General features: G+C 42.8%; 2 protein-coding genes across 2 annotated transcripts; one reads left to right on the plus strand and one right to left on the minus strand.

Moving 5' to 3' along the window:
- Window positions 1-3952: 3952 nt before the first annotated feature.
- Window positions 3953-5761, plus strand: pomgnt2 (protein O-linked mannose N-acetylglucosaminyltransferase 2 (beta 1,4-); the record flags this gene model as incomplete). Its single annotated transcript, XM_083897553.1, has 1 exon — window positions 3953-5761. One exon carries the CDS (start codon window positions 3953-3955, stop codon window positions 5759-5761), a length of 1809 nt encoding a protein of 602 aa, XP_083753679.1.
- Window positions 5762-10987: 5226 nt separating this feature from the next.
- Window positions 10988-15223, minus strand: LOC310928952 (radial spoke head protein 4 homolog A-like; the record flags this gene model as incomplete). The annotated part of the gene is made up of 7 exons (XM_083891622.1): window positions 10988-11216; window positions 11325-11442; window positions 12207-12351; window positions 12451-12906; window positions 13060-13335; window positions 13426-13648; window positions 15159-15223. 7 exons carry the CDS (start codon window positions 15221-15223, stop codon window positions 10988-10990), a joined length of 1512 nt encoding a protein of 503 aa, XP_083747748.1.
- Window positions 15224-15897: the final 674 nt, after the last annotated feature.

Consider the following 15897-nt stretch of genomic DNA (forward strand, 5'->3'; position numbering starts at 1 on the left):
TAGTAAAATAAGCATTAGTTTAATTACATTACATCAGTATTTTACACTTTTAAGTTGTCCAACAATTCCTCTCCATTACTCTCTAAGATGCTGCTACAGTGCGCAGGCATCAACAGATATATTTTTTACAAACAAACACTCCCACTGATTAATTAATTGATTTAATATCTCTTAACACCTGACCTGTTGTATACCGAACTCTGTGGTGTTCATTTTCAGGACACGAGTCAAAAACGAACATGTTTTATTGAATTCATTTTGTTGCTAATTAGTTTGTGCAAATGGAAACAGGCTCACAGGTTAACCTGCCCTGACAAGCATCATAGCATCTGCATAATAATGACACCGGTGCTGAGAAGATGAAAATAACACAACACTGCCTGTGTTTGTGTGTGTGTGTGTGTATCCTGTTACTATTTATAGTCAACCAGCTCCCAGACGAGATGTTACTTTACATCCCTGGAGTTCATTATACTCTTCAGTGTATTCTCTGACTCAGATGAAATAAATACACACATGCACACACACACACACACACACACGGATATCTGCTGGAATTACAAGAGTCCGTATTAAAGGGACAGGAAGTGTGGGAGTTAGAGGTTCTCATACGTAACCAGTGTGTTGCATACATCATCATCATCATCATACATGATGAATATTATCTGTACATCACACCTAGATTATTTGTCCGTCGTTGTTCCCCCCCACCCCCTTGTGTCAGAAATGAGCAGTGATGTGAAGTTAGATCTTGTGTTAGATTAGTGTGAGCTCTCCACATTATTCTCACTTTAATGTGCATTTTCAGATTTATTCTGTGCTAATGTTCTTTCCCGTACTGAAGTGAAACCTTGATAAGTGTGGGAGAGGCCTCCCCGTGAAAACTGGCACCTTCTCAAAGGAGAAGTTCTGTCTCTTAAAATAACTGATATTCATGTTCATTTCCACATCTTCTTCTGGCTGCTGGGCAGAAATTGACGCACGTGGTTTTTCCAAAGTTTCACAGCGGCGAATGCACTTGCACAGCGTGTGGTTCAGTGCTCCGTTAGGAAAACAAATTATGCATCAGAGCGACACATTTAGAACACATACTTCAACGGGCTGGTGCAGGAGATGCATCAAATCTTCAGCCCTGAGTCGTCTGTGGCAGAGTGAACTTTTACTAATACAAAAGTAAATAATTTAAAACAAGCCCTCTGATCTGATTTTTCAGCTTCTTTAAATGTGAATAGTTTCCTCGCTCCAGATAACAAATAAATCATTACAACTGACAAAACAAGACAGCATCATTTTGACATTTGCGGAACACCAGTTTTTTGTTTCTTCTTGTATATATCAGTGCTGGGATTTCCTACAATATCATTATATGACGTGATATATACAATACATATTAGATTACACATTTATGTTGAAAAATCACTATGCCCCACACAGAATTTTTACTGGTTGCATGGATGAGTTTTCATCATAGATCTATAAAGTGAAATATGGGGTTCCACAAGGTACACTGTTAGGTCCTATTCTTTTTATATGCTACCACTCGGACCTACCTTTATAGTCTGGCTTTAAATACATTTCTGTGCACTTTTTGCAATAATAATATGACTGTAGTGCTGTATAAATGAAGTCTGACTGACTGATTGATTGATTGATTCTCGGGTTACTGACGTTTTCTAAAACGGATAGTGTCAGCATCTTGAGAGCACTGGCGGACACTGTATCTTCAGCCTTCGTATTCTGTGTCTGTCCCTTGCTGGAACATTGCCTGTTGTCCGGAGGCAGTGCCGAAGTGCTGTGCTGTGCTGTTTTTAGAGGATGTCCTTTTCAATTTGTTCCTCTGTGTGGGTCTGTCACTTCCACACAAATACACACATACACACACACACACACACATTCAGTAGATCCACCTCGTTTTCTTGTGCCTAATGGAAAAAGACACAATCTCGCGCAATGTAGTTTTGTCTCATAGCTGCTGCATTTCAGAGAATAGGACACATGTTATCGTGTTGCAGGCTATTAACATACAGTGTATGTGATGTGAAATCAAGGGCATTCTATGACTCTCACTGCCATTATGTCATCATGAAGCAGCTTTTCACCTCTGGCATTGCACTTTACTTGTGCAACCACACACAGTGTGTTTGTGTGTGTGTTTAGGGCCTTCTCTGGCAGAAACTCTGACCTTGTCAGGACCAGTAGTCCTCATGGAGACCAAAATCTTATTCCAAATGAGGCAGAACCTTATTTCTGAGGAACTGGTTGAGTTTAGGGATAAGATTTGTATTGTGGACAGGTTAGGTTTAAGGTTAGACATAAAGTGGTTATGGTTATAGTTGGCGATAAAGCTTTGTTTAGGCTAATGCTCAGATGACAGACATCTGTGTTGGGTCACCATTGTGATGCCATGCCCCATTTTCTGCCACACACTCAGTCACTAATAGATGGACCTCCTGTTTTGCAAACTTGGAAACATTTTTTGTTCCAGCAGCAAGATTTCAGGTACCTCAGATACAAAATGTAGAAAGATATAAGACATGACATGAACAAATATAGATACCACATTTGTTAAGAGACTTTGTTATTTAATTGGGAAGTACGGGAATGTACGGGGGGATGGTTAAATACCAGCTGATTCAGAGCAAGGCCACAGCTACCTCTACCCTCAGCCCCCTTAGCTTTGGATTTCCAGGTCTCATTAAAATGCACCGGGCTCTCCAGGCTTGCCTATATGCCTGTCACCACACAATCAGGGTGCTCATCATTTCCAAGGCAAACTGATACTGGCTCACTGATATCACATGGGAAGCCTGGGTTTCAGGTCTTCTTTAACCTGTTTCACGTGGGCCAATGAAGAGTTTACGTAACGTGTTCAAGGACAGACAACGGTTCAGTTTGAGTTGATAGATGATGCCGCTGTCGATCGTCAGCTTTGCTAGCTGCCTTGACTTTGCAGGCAGCTGCTCACTCTGAGCGGTTTGATTTAGTGTCTGTCAGTAACTCGCTTGTCCTCTCAGTATGTAGATGAGTACTGTTGTTCCTTTGTATCTGTGCCGCTTCATTTGTCTTGCTATATTGGCAAAAGGTGACAGACACAAACATAGGAAAAAAAATTCATACACCAAGGAAAACAACCACAGTTCACTGAGGTCGTGTTGCTCACATAAAGAGCACTGCAGCAATGTCATGTTTAATTGTAATGATTTCAAACTTGTGTGCATACATTTTTAATTTAAACAAATGTCTGTTGCATTCAAAGTGGTGTCAATTGAGCTATTTAAAACCTATCATCAGTTTCACATGACGTTTTTCAGTAATTCAATTTATGCCTATGTATTTTCTTCAATTCCCTGTGCTGATAATCTGAGAATCACTTTCAATTAGTGCTGGGCACCGTTAATGCATTACCCGTTTCCATGATGACTGACCAGTCATGTTTACGTGACTCCCGATTGTTAAAATTAGTCTCTAAAGCAACGCTAAATTTTAAAACAGACACATACGCAGTACACAGGTACACAGGTTATTTGTAGCGCTGCACTTTTTGTTCAATAAACAGACTGCTCAGTTCGACTGTAGGCACGCCAACAGCGCTAAAGGACCTAACGGAGCTAACTGGTCAATGGTGCATGGATTCCGGTGCTGCGGCACGTAAACATGACGCCACACACGTCTTTTTGCGGTCAATTGTCATGGAAACGCATCATGCGCTAATGTGTGTTAACGTTGACGCTGTTAACGTGCCCAGCACAACTTTAAATATGTTTTTGAGTTGTCTTATGGTTCATTTGTTCATCTAATTTATCCTCTCTTCTGTGCTCCACCCTCTTTCATCTGTTCCCGCCCTCTCCCTCAGTCTTTCCTGGTGGCAGATGTCTCGTTGCTCCCCTCAGAGGTCAGAGACCACTTGGAGTCGGGAGGCGGGTCTTCAGCAGCAGAGACCGCAGTAGCAGTGATGCGGGCTTCGTTGTCAGGCTGCAGGATGAGCATTGGTGCGCTCCTTAACGGGCTGCTGGTGTCAGTGGTCGCAGCTCTGCTCTGGAAGTATTCCCAGTTGAGTGAGCATGCTGCCCTCCTGGAAGAAGAGCTGCACATGACCAGACAGTCCCAGGAGTTCTCCCAAGCCCACATTGATTACCATGTTGCCCTGCAGGCTCTCCAGGAACACGGAACCCACATGGTCTGCACTGGAAAGATGCACACTGACCGCATCTGCCGCTTCGACTACCTCTGCTACTGCTCCGAGGCAGACGAGTTCATATTCTTCCACTCCAATTCCTCTGTCATGCTGCCTAACCTGGGGTCTAGACGCTTCCAACCTGCCCTGCTGGACTTGTCGTCAGTCGAGGATCACAACACTCAATACTTCAACTTTTTAGAGCTCCCAGCTGCCGCTTTAAAGTTCATGCCCAAGCCTGTATTTGTACCAGATGTGACACTGATCTTTAACAGGTTTAATCCTGATAACCTGATGCATGTATTCCATGATGACCTACTCCCAGTCTTCTATACCATGAAGCAGTATTCAGACTTGGACGATGAGGCTCGTCTGGTGTTTATGGAGGGCTGGGGAGAAGGTCCACACTTTGACCTCTACCGGCTTCTCAGCAGCAAGCAGCCACTACTGAAAGAACAGCTCAGAAACTTTGGCAAGCTAATGTGTTTTACCAAATCGTACATTGGCTTGTCCAAGATGACTACCTGGTACCAGTATGGCTTTGTTCAACCGCAGGGGCCTAAAGCCAACATTTTGGTTTCAGGGAACGAGATTCGGCAGTTTGCTCAGGCCCTGATGGAGAAAATGAACATAACCACAGTGGAGGAGGCCGAGAAAGATGGAGGGAGTGCTGAAAATGAGAAGGAGAAGCACAAAAAGGACGATTACATTGTTGTCTTCAGTCGTTCGACAACAAGGCTCATACTTAATGAAGCAGAGCTAATAATGGCACTGGCCCAGGAACTCCAGATGAGAGTGGTCACAGTGTCACTGGAGGAACAGACTTTTCCCAGTATTGTCCAGGTGATCAGTGGTGCCTCCATTTTAGTCAGCATGCATGGAGCTCAGCTTGTCACGTCGCTGTTCCTCCCCAGGGGAGCCACTGTGGTGGAGCTGTTCCCATTTGCTGTGAACCCAGAGCAGTACACGCCGTACAAAACACTTGCCTCCCTTCCTGGCATGGACCTTCACTATATCTCGTGGAGGAACACGAAAGAGGAAAACACCATCACCCATCCAGACAGACCCTGGGAGCAAGGAGGCATTGTTCATTTGGAGAAAGAGGAGCAGGAGAGAATACTGGCCAGTAAGGACGTTCCAAGGCACCTGTGTTGCCGCAACCCAGAGTGGCTCTTCAGGATCTACCAGGACACTTTGGTGGACATCCCCTCCCTTCTAGAAGCTCTCAAAGAGGCCAGAAAGACCAAGTCCAACTTTAAGAAATCAAAGCCAGCCAGCACGGTTCACCCAGGCCGAGTCAGAGAACCCCAATGTCAGACCTCGGTACAAACAAGGAATGAGGCGAAACTCACAGTCTCCTGGCAGATTCCCTGGAATCTCAAATATCTGAAGGTAAGAGAGGTGAAGTACGAGGTGTGGATCCAGGAGCAAGGAGAGAACACCTACATGCCTTACATCCTTCCCCAGCAGAACTACACTTTCTCAGAGAACATTAAGCCTTTCACTACCTACCTGGTGTGGGTCCGGTGTATCTTCAACAAGAACCTCCTAGGACCATTTGCAGATGTTCTCATGTGTAAAACCTAAAACAGAAGCGCTGCCAGTTTGTTGCTGTTGAGTTTCACACAAAAGGTTGAGCTGCGGTTGTTTTATACAATCAGATTTGACGAGTGGCCTGTTGGAATACAGTTAGTCCAGAGGAGGTTTGAGAAGGTTCTGTCTTGTTATTAGAGATTTATATGGAGGCTGTTGAACTTTGAAGAGAAGCGTGTTCTTGCTCTGCACAGAGAACACAGTGGCTGGTGGACGAGCTGCGAAATATTTGAACCATAGAGTCAGAACTAGGCGGCAACAGCCATTAAGGAATGGAACATTTCACATCCCTACGAAAGAAAGTGCTAAACCACGTCAAACCAGAATTCAGATTTATTTATGTGCAAAAATAATATATAACTTCTTCTTTTTTTTTTTCTTTTTTTTTAGTATTAGTCAAAAACACTGGCTCTTTAACTTTTACAGTATGCAATGTAGCTTTTCTGTGGAGAGCGAGAGATTTTAGAATAGAAGGGATTTTTTTGTAACTGTCCAATGTCATGTGTGTTGGATACCTGTGTGGCTTGTTTGGCTTACTTTTCCTACCTGATGTTAAATGACATGCAGTATTATTTGCAGAACTCAGCCAATGCCAAAGCAGCTTTTACAACATTCGTTCTTGCCATTTGACTCGACCATGTCGAAAAGGATAGTCAATTTTTTTTTTTTACGTAAGAGGTACTTGACACGTAGTGGGTGTCTTGCATACAACTGACTGCTGTGCCCTCAATAGACTCTCATTGTTATAGATGTCTTACTCTATGAAAGTCCATAGAGAAAATCATTGTTTTTAGCCCACTTGGGTAAATTCAAGTCTTTCAAAACACCTAAATCATATTCAGTGAGTGAGAATTTACTGATGGAGGCAGGAGTGGATCAACAACTCTTCTCTACCCTAATGTGAAAAATTATAATTTTCTCTATAGACTTTGGTGCAAGTGGGGAGAGAGAGAAGTTTACAAAGTGGCACAATCTTCACTTTCCTCTTGGTCCAACTACATTTTCTTTGAGTAGCTTACAATTATGTTGTCTTAGACCTGGTTCACACTGGACTTGCCCATTTTGAATGCGTGGCGTTCCTAGCAAAAAGGGACAGAGAAAAAGATCTATTGAAAGTGATATTGACGTTCTGCAAGCATGATTACGTAACGTTTGACACACAGTCGTTGTAGTGTCTAGACTGAATCTGAAAAATTTAAATATACCTTTTAAACAATTTTAGCGGATTCTCTCTCTCTCTCTCTCCGTCTCCCTCCGTCTGAGGAAACAACTGATATTTTCAAACAAAAGCGGTCGGTGTGAACGCGGCAGCAACGCACGAGCCTGGGGTCCATTGGGCCTTTATTTTTTTATTTTTTTCATGCCTGTTTCTGTACCCGAGCGCAGTCAGCTGTATGTGAAACAAACAATGAGTAAATTACCACATGCAAACTTTGACAAAGTGTCAGTACAGAGTATCCCTTCATTCTGCCTCAAATCAATGTTTTGGGGTTGAAGTGTTTTGATTATACTGCCTAACCCCGGATTTCCGCTGGACACGTTACAGCATCCGCTGTGGCAACGGCAAAAATAGAACTGCTACCTATCGAATGCACTTCGGCGCGGCGAGCCGCTTCTGGGACGCTGTTGAGACGTTTCCGCAGCGCGCCCAGTGGAAATGCTCTCATTGATTAGAATGGAAGCGATGTGCAACAGCGATCGCGTCGCTGACGTGCCGTGGCTGTAACGCGTCCAGTGGAAATCCAGGGTTACTGTGTAAAAAAAAAAAAAAAAAAAATCACCTTTATCAAGAGTATTGCAGTTTGTGTTTATTTTCCTGCTGGTACAAAAGGACATCCACCCCTGGGGTTTGCTTGAAATAGGGCTGCACAATGAAGTTCAAGCATTATTACTGCAGCAAAACCTGCAAAACAGGGTTGCAACTTCTACATTAGTAACAAATCTCTCGGTTCTTTCTCGATTCTTAGCTGTTTGGTCCATGCTAATTGTGAAAATGTTTTTGTTTTTTTGGGGTTTTCTCGTCTTGTTCGACAAACTGGAGATGTTTTGTTTTCTGTCATAGTCTGGTGAAGAATCCAGAATATATTCCCATTTAAAAAGCAGAAGTCACAGAACTTAATAATGGATTATTATCCCTTTTGATATGACATAAATTAGTTAAAAATAACCTAAATTATCAGGTTCACTTTTATAACATGAGAAGCTCCCAACAGCTGTAATGAACTTGAAAATGAAAGATCTTGTGACTTTTCTGAGCGTATTTTGTCCCTTAATTCAGTCCCCTGATGTGATAGTGAAGGTGATTTAATGTTATGATCTGCCCCCCCCCCCCTCTCTAAATTCAACATAGACTGGGTTCCACTGCCCTACACAATTAACTCCAACCATTCTCGAGTGATTCAAGTCATTTGCTGGAAAATTGCTTTATCTTATACATCAAAATATAAAGTTCAGCTTCAGCTATTTCGTAGAAATATACAGTATAGAATATTTCAATGTCAGACCCCCACCCCCCATCCCCACCCCAGTTTTGTGCAGCCCTATACTGAAACAGCCGTGTAGCTGTGGAAGTTGTTTCGGTGTCATTTTTGCTGTTCAGCTCGAATGCAAAAAGAAGTATTTTGTCTTTTAGTCGTGTGAATATGGAGGTGTGTGTTGTACAAATGTAGCAAGAGAAACTGTACGGTATGGTGAAAGTAGACAATACACTGCCACTAATTTATTGTTTTCTATTGTGCCATTATTATTATTATTATTATTGTCACAGTATAATTTGTGTCGGGTCTTTTTTTGGCCCAGTTCACTTGAACGTTACAGTACCTCATCGTAATTTTAATGGATTTTTCCACGTGCTCCTACTTTCTGTTGCCACCTGACTAATGTTTTGTGTCATGCACGTTTGTCAGGTTTAGTGTACATGATTATTTTTGAGCCGATGTTTGTGTGTGTGTGTGCGCAGGATTTAATAGTTTAGATATGTGTGTGTGTTGGTAAGATTTCTGTGTTCACCCTTTCAGAGATGAGTGAACATAGAGTGTGGAAGTCTCTGTTTTCTACGTCAGCAAAAATAGTTGTTTCTTTTTCAAATTGAATAAAGAGGCTTATTTCCTATCTATGTATCTATATTTTGTTGTGTCAGTTCATTTTGGTTTAAAATAATCATGCGTGACTCAAAAGTCACAAAGCACATTTAATATACACATCCTACAAATACTTGCACAGGGGCTAATGCTAACAATACTCATTGTAAAGTGTGTTTCTCTTCAAGCTTGGGCTCAGGAAATATCTATTTTATCCACATTATAAATATAAAAAAAACAACAGTAATCGTTACATTGGTCCCAGTGCTGTTTCATCTCCATACTACTACTGCCAATACTTAAAATACTGAACTGTGTATATACAGTATACTATAGTATATCTGTATTTCCAAAATCAAATCATGTTGACAAACTTGACTGGATTTCAATGGGTCATATTGTGGTGTAGTGGCTATCACTGTTGCCTCACAGAAAGGAGATAACCGGATCTGATCCCAGTTCGACTGAGGGGTTTTCTGTGTGGTGTTTTCCATGTTTTCCCCATGGGTGCATGGCTTTTCACTGGGTTCTCCCTTTCTTCCCAAGGTTTTAACAAAATCCATCTGTTTTCTACCACTCTATCTTCCACATCTATCTATAATGCAAGTTATATCTGTCTGTCTGTCTGTGACAGGCATATCTCGCTGACCGTTAGTCAGATTGCCCTAAGATTTTGGACATGGGTTGAGCATGGCCCGATGGTGTGCATCCTTGATTTTCACTGATTTATCATGCTACGCCAGACAGGCAGCGGCTCATCAGCAGCAGCTGTGCTGTCTGGAGAGGCTGTCCTCACGGTGGGTGAGACATTTTCACACTGTTCACCGCAGAACATGGTGTTATACTGAAACGACGTGGTGTCCATTCACCAATACGCGAGCACATATTTATTTTGCATTAGCATGCTACTACTTTGCTGCTAACTAGCGAGGCTACGATGAGCATTAGCCTAGGGCTAACATAATACAAACACTGTGCAACCTACTTCCTACGGCACTGCACTAGTAGAGACAAACAACCATGACCTATGGTAAATGTAGTGTCCAGTTTACCTAATCCCCATATTGCATGTTTTTGGACTGTGGAAGGAAGCTGGAGCACACCCATGCACACACATGGGCAGAACATGCAAACTCCATTTAGAAAGGCCCTTGTTCCAACCGGAAGCGCCAACCCAGGTCTTCTTGCTGCAACGGCAAGAATGCTAACCACTACACCAACGGTGTGACCCAGTCTAAAAACGTGCAGAGGTTAATTGGAGTCTCTAAAAGGACCACAAGTTTGTTTGACCAGTGATGGACTAGCGACATGTTCAGGGTGAGCACCGCCTTTCGCCCCCATGTCAGCTGGGATTGGCTTCAGTTCCCCTGTGACCTTCATGTGGAGGATAGAGTGGAAGACAATGAGTTAAGAGAAGAAAACTGAAACCATAGAAACGACAATGGTCTCTTCTCTTAAACAGTTTTAGAACAGCCTCCTTGTTGCCATGACTCTGCTCAGTGTTTCCTTCAGATCTTTTTTGTTGAATCGTCTGCCTTTTGTTTTACCTTTACATTAAAAGGTAGCTTGAATCCATTTTTTTGTCCCTTTAAAGGACCAGTGCGTAGGATTTAGTGGCTTTTTCACATACTCACGTTGTTCTTAGGCCAAAACAACAAAATCTGATCAACATACAGGACGATAAGATGTTATTTATTTTACCATCATTCAGACCCCTGCATATCTTGAGTAAACAACAAAGCTTTCTGTAAACTATGCCTAAATGGTTCTAAATCAATGCACGCGATGAGTGTCTATTTGTAAAGCATTAAATCTGTCAGTTATATCTGAGTTACATTGGGAACATTTAAAACCTTTTATTTTTATGACCTTTAAAAGCAAACCTGCAGTACCTCCTTGTCCCACCAGGGGGATGTGGCTTACATTTTGGGTAGTCACTGGTAAAGGAGAACTGTAGTGGCCTTTAGGTCACCTTTTTGTTTCATAAAAACACAAAAAGTCCTGCCAAGATTCTGTGATTTATTTCTTCTGTTTTAGGGAAGAGATATATTAAAAAAACACAAACATAAATATTGAATTTATTTAATTTTGGGCAAGTCTTCATTCTCATGCTGCTGCCAAAGGTCCAATAACATCAACTTTAAAACTCGCCGTCATCAGATTCTTCCTCTTCTTCTGAGTCTTCCAGGTCCTCCTCCTGCGCCGCCAAAGCTTCCTGCAGAGCCCTCTCCTCCTCTGCTGACGGGTCCTTTGCCTCTGTGATCTCCTCATCGCCAACATATTCTTTCTGTGGTACAGGGGGGACCGGTGGGCTGTACCCGTCCCCTGTATTCTTCAAACCCCATCCGACATATATGTTCTCAAACTTCCTGAATGAAGAGACAAAACCACAGAGCCATGAGTGAAGAAGTGTGTACCATTGCTCCCGGGAGAACGACGGCAATTGGAATCGGGGAGATCCTCATCTTTCTACTTACTTCCCACAAGCATATGCAAACGCTCCTGGCCAGAGGTTGGAGCGCAACACAGCTGCTGCATGCTGGGAGGTGAGAATGGAGGACAACTTGGACGTCCAGGGAGGGGTGTTGAATACCTCTGAGAGACAGGGAAATTAAAGGAGATATATTACGCAAAATCAACTTTTTAATCATTTCAATACTTATATTTGGGACTCTGGAGGCCCTATGAGTAGGCAAAGTGTGAAAAAACATGACTCAGTCATGTTTTTGTGGTCTGCCTCAGTCTAAGTACAGGAGATAAAACACGCGATGTTGACTTCCGTACTCATTGCTACGTCACAATGAGACTTTCCTTCAATTGTTGTCTCGTGGAGCTCCACTTTGTCCACAAAAAAACGCGAGAGTGCAGGTGAGGGCGACAGTATCCTGAAGAGCAAAAGTCTGTGAAGTGTTCTATTCTTGGCTGCACAGTGCAGCACAGAGTTCTACACAAACTTCCAGCCTCAGAGGATTTACGTGTCCAGTAGAGACATGTTATATATGACGGTAATGTGACGGCTAGAATTGGGAAATGATGGCTTTTCCAAATGCTAACCGATGTTAGCTGCTGGAGCCTCAGTGACGCTGACGTAGTTTTCTGTCTCATTTGCATTTAAAGAGACAGACACTCAAAAGCGAGCGTTCTGAACAGGGCTGTTTTGGCAGAGTGATTGAACTGCTGTGGTGCTTCATCCTTAAGGTATTTTGACCAAAGCATGTCACAGACATGTTCATTAGGACACCAGGGAACTAGGTTCACTTGGAGAAATAGGGTATATATGAATATGAAAAAAAAGAAAAGAAAAAGATGATATTCTGTCTATGAATTCTAGGATAGAAGGCAAATGTCCAAAAACTAACCTGTATCTTGGCTGAGGGGAGTGAGCAGAGGAGGCCCAACTTCTTGCTCAGGCTCATCAGGCTCCTCATCTGGCTCCTCGGCCTCTTCGTCCTCATCGGCTTCTTCTTTTGCTTTCAAAGCTAAGTTTAGCCAAGTACAGCGACCCTAAAGCAGACAAACGCTCACATGTTGAACAAGCACACGCATACTTTACACCGCATGAGAAAATAGTCCCTCTGTGATCATGTGATCAGACTTGTGTACCTGCGGTAGGATGTGCTGAACGTGATGCACCCATGTGGACAAAGACTCGGCCATCTCGGCGGGCGGGATGCCCTCGAAGTCGTTATTCATGTCATAGCTGTCTTGCGTTGCCTCGCCTTCCTCGTCGTCCTCCTCCTCCATGATCAGGAAGAAGCCCTGAGGGCTCACGTGCGTGCCGGCAGCGATGCGAGCGATCTGTGCTCTCAGATAGTTGGCCTCGTTCCCCGGGAATGGAGGGTAGCTTTCAATCGGAGCGTCCATCTTCCCGGTGAAGAATTTGCGGATCTGGCGAGCGATGGTGATTTGTGCGGGAGTGACTGATGGGAGCTTCACCCAAGGGAGACCAGGCTCTTTACACACATAGTAAAGAAACTTGTTTGCACCTGTTCCCACGATCTCCTTCGGTACCACCGGTGGGGGTTTGTAGGTCGACTGAGGAAGTTGAAGTTGTTCCCTCTGTCAAAAAAAAGAGTAAGAAGTCAGGGTATAATGCAGGTTTCAGCAAGTCAAATTCAAGACCTTTTTAATGTCACCTTGAATGAAATTTAAGACTGAGAACACTATAACTATAGGCGATAGTTGGGGGATACTCTTGGTTTTCTGGCTCACCTCGCCCTCCTCAGGCTCCGCCTCGCCCTCCTCTTCCTCCCTCTCACCGTCCTCCTCTTCCTCTTCCTCCAACTCCTTGCTCTCGACTTCAGCCACGATATAGCTGCTCTCCACTCCCAGAATCTTCCCCCACAGTCTGCAGCGCACGAGCTCCTGCGACTCCACGAGCTGCTTCAAGGCGAGATAGATCCGCTGCAGCTCCTCTCTGCCCAGACCCACTCCAGCATGTTCCAGGAAGAAGCCGATCTCGCTGATATTGGGGAGAGGCGTTTCCTCCTGATGAGGCCCAACAAACAATGTCATCAGAATAACATATTACAGTATGGATGTAGGTATGTAATGTAGTGTTAAGAGTACGTAAATAACCTCCTCCTCCTCCTCCGCAGCGTCTCCCGTGTGGGAGAACAGCAGCCGCTGCTGCTCGGCCAGTTGCTCGGCCGCCGTCGCCTGTGGAACGTCTTGCAGGGTGCTCTGCTTGTCCACATAGAGACTCCGCTTCACGGCGTGGCTCAAGTCCTCAATCACGTCCACCGCGTCGTTCGGCTGCTCGTCCATCACCTTCATCAGCAGCTGGGTGAGGTGGTCATAGCTGGAATTAAAGATTAAGAGCAGCACCAAATCCTGAGCAGTGGGGACAGAAATGCACCACAACAGAACACAGATGTTTGTCTATTTTATTAGGACAGTGTACCTCTTTAGTGCTCAAATGGTCGATCAATGTAGGAGTTCAGAAAATACAGGCTAAAACATCTTCTACAAGTATTTTATGTCACATTTAATGTCAAAATAAATCAAATTCAGCTCAGGGCCCCATAAACACTTGGGCCGGCACTGGGAAGCCGGCTAATAAAAACTGTTATGAAGACATTTCAGACATGAATATTATCCAGGGAGTCTGAGGTCATCTGGACAAAGAAGTAAAGGAAATAATTAAATAAAAGAAGGTATTAGCGCACCAAAAAAAGAACAAATGAAAGAAATGTTGAAAGAAACCTGGTATAAGATTAACTTTAAGACAGTTTCCCGCCCCAAAAATGTTGCAGTCGTGTCGAGTATCTGAGACACTTCTTGTCTATAGAAACCATTTGGTTGTTTATTCAATTTTATTATATTTTAGAGTGCACATTTCAAGTGTTTTCTGGTTGTATCCAGAGCTTGAAGTACATTATTGGCTGATATTTGGTGTACCAGCACTTCTTGGTACTCCACACAAGAGTCAAGTGTTTGTTTCTATAGCCTAGACCAGGGGTGTCAAACTCATTTTCACTGAGGGCCACATCAGCATAATAGTTACACTCAAAGGGCCAGATGTAACTGTCATACAGAATAAATGTAACTAAATGTAACCAAATATAATGTAAAATAAAGGTAACTACTCCGTAACATATTGCTAAATAACTTTCTGTATTTATTACTTGTTCAAGTTACAAGTATGATGCATTAGAGATGTAACCAGGTCCGCGATGGTGTTTCTTGACAAACTAACAGTTTTAAAAGTCTGTATCTGGTTGGGGCAGACCTGCTCACACACCTTCAGCATGCACTGCTGGTAACGCAATCGCCATGCATTGTGGGAAATGTAGTTTATGGTCAGGTCAACGCATGCCTTAAAGCAGCATAGACCTATTTTAACACAATTTTTTAAAACCAATTAATCACTCGTGGGCCACATAAAATGATGTGATCTGGCCCCTGGGCATTGAGTTTGAATACAAGAACAATGTTATTGATTACATGTGTTTTTCATTCATGTTTAGTTATATATTCATACACACACATACATTCAACATAATAACAGGACACCTAATAAAATGAAGTTTTAATCATGGTTGGAAATGTAATCTGAGTCCACCTTGAACTATTTAAACATCTTATGATATATTTTAATAACTGAAAATGTTCAGAATTTGGTATTTGATTATTATTATTATCTTTTTTTTTTTTTCCTCACTTCACACTGGTTGAATCTTCATAAAGATGAATATTAAAATAACAACAAAGCCAGACTTTTGTACAGTAAAGTGTTGTCCAACCATGACTCAGCATCCACACTAATGATGTCAGCATAAACAGAACACAGTGAGCTGTTGTTTACTCACACGTTCATGTTGGTTTTTGTGCTGTTTTTCATCAGAAAAGCCTTGAGTGTAGCAGCTGACTGCATCACTCCATTTTTCTCCTCCTCCTCCTCTTCTTCTTCCTCCTCTTCTCCTTCCATTGTGTCCTGACTCGGGTCTTTAGTCTCTGTCATTATTAACTTTGACTCACGGACACTCTACGAAAACTCTTCTAGTTTCTCTCGATGTTTTACGGCAGTAGCTTGTCTGTGTCTTCGTCCTCGCGACACTCACACTGATGTATAAAGACACCGAAGTGTCTTTCATCTCGCGCACCTGTGGAATTCCCTCGACGTCATATTTACTTCCACAAAGTTTGACTTGAACCACATCACAAAAACATCTGGACAAACGTCCTTTGAAGGTGAAAGTACAAAAAAAAAAAAAAAAAAATCTAGAAACGCCGCGAAACAGTGAGTGGTTACCATGGAGACGCCATGTTACTGCAGTAAAGCCAGCCTCCACTTCGAAAAACCGTGTAAAGCCAGCCCCCCCACTTTGTTTTACGGTATCTTTACTAGACATTACGGTAAGAGAGTCCAATTTCAAAATTAAAGCCCTCTGAAATTGCAGAATTAACAAATATTCCAACATAAATCCAGACTGTACCTGTATCCGCAAGCAAAAATCAATCTACTAATATTGATAGTAGACCACCTCAGCTCAGTGTGGCTCTCACAAAATATCAGACCATTCTGATGTGGTATTTTACAATAAAGGC

The sequence above is a fragment of the Microchirus variegatus genome (assembly GCF_963457635.1).
Source record: "Microchirus variegatus genome assembly, chromosome: 1".
Classification (NCBI taxonomy): domain Eukaryota; kingdom Metazoa; phylum Chordata; class Actinopteri; order Pleuronectiformes; family Soleidae; genus Microchirus; species Microchirus variegatus.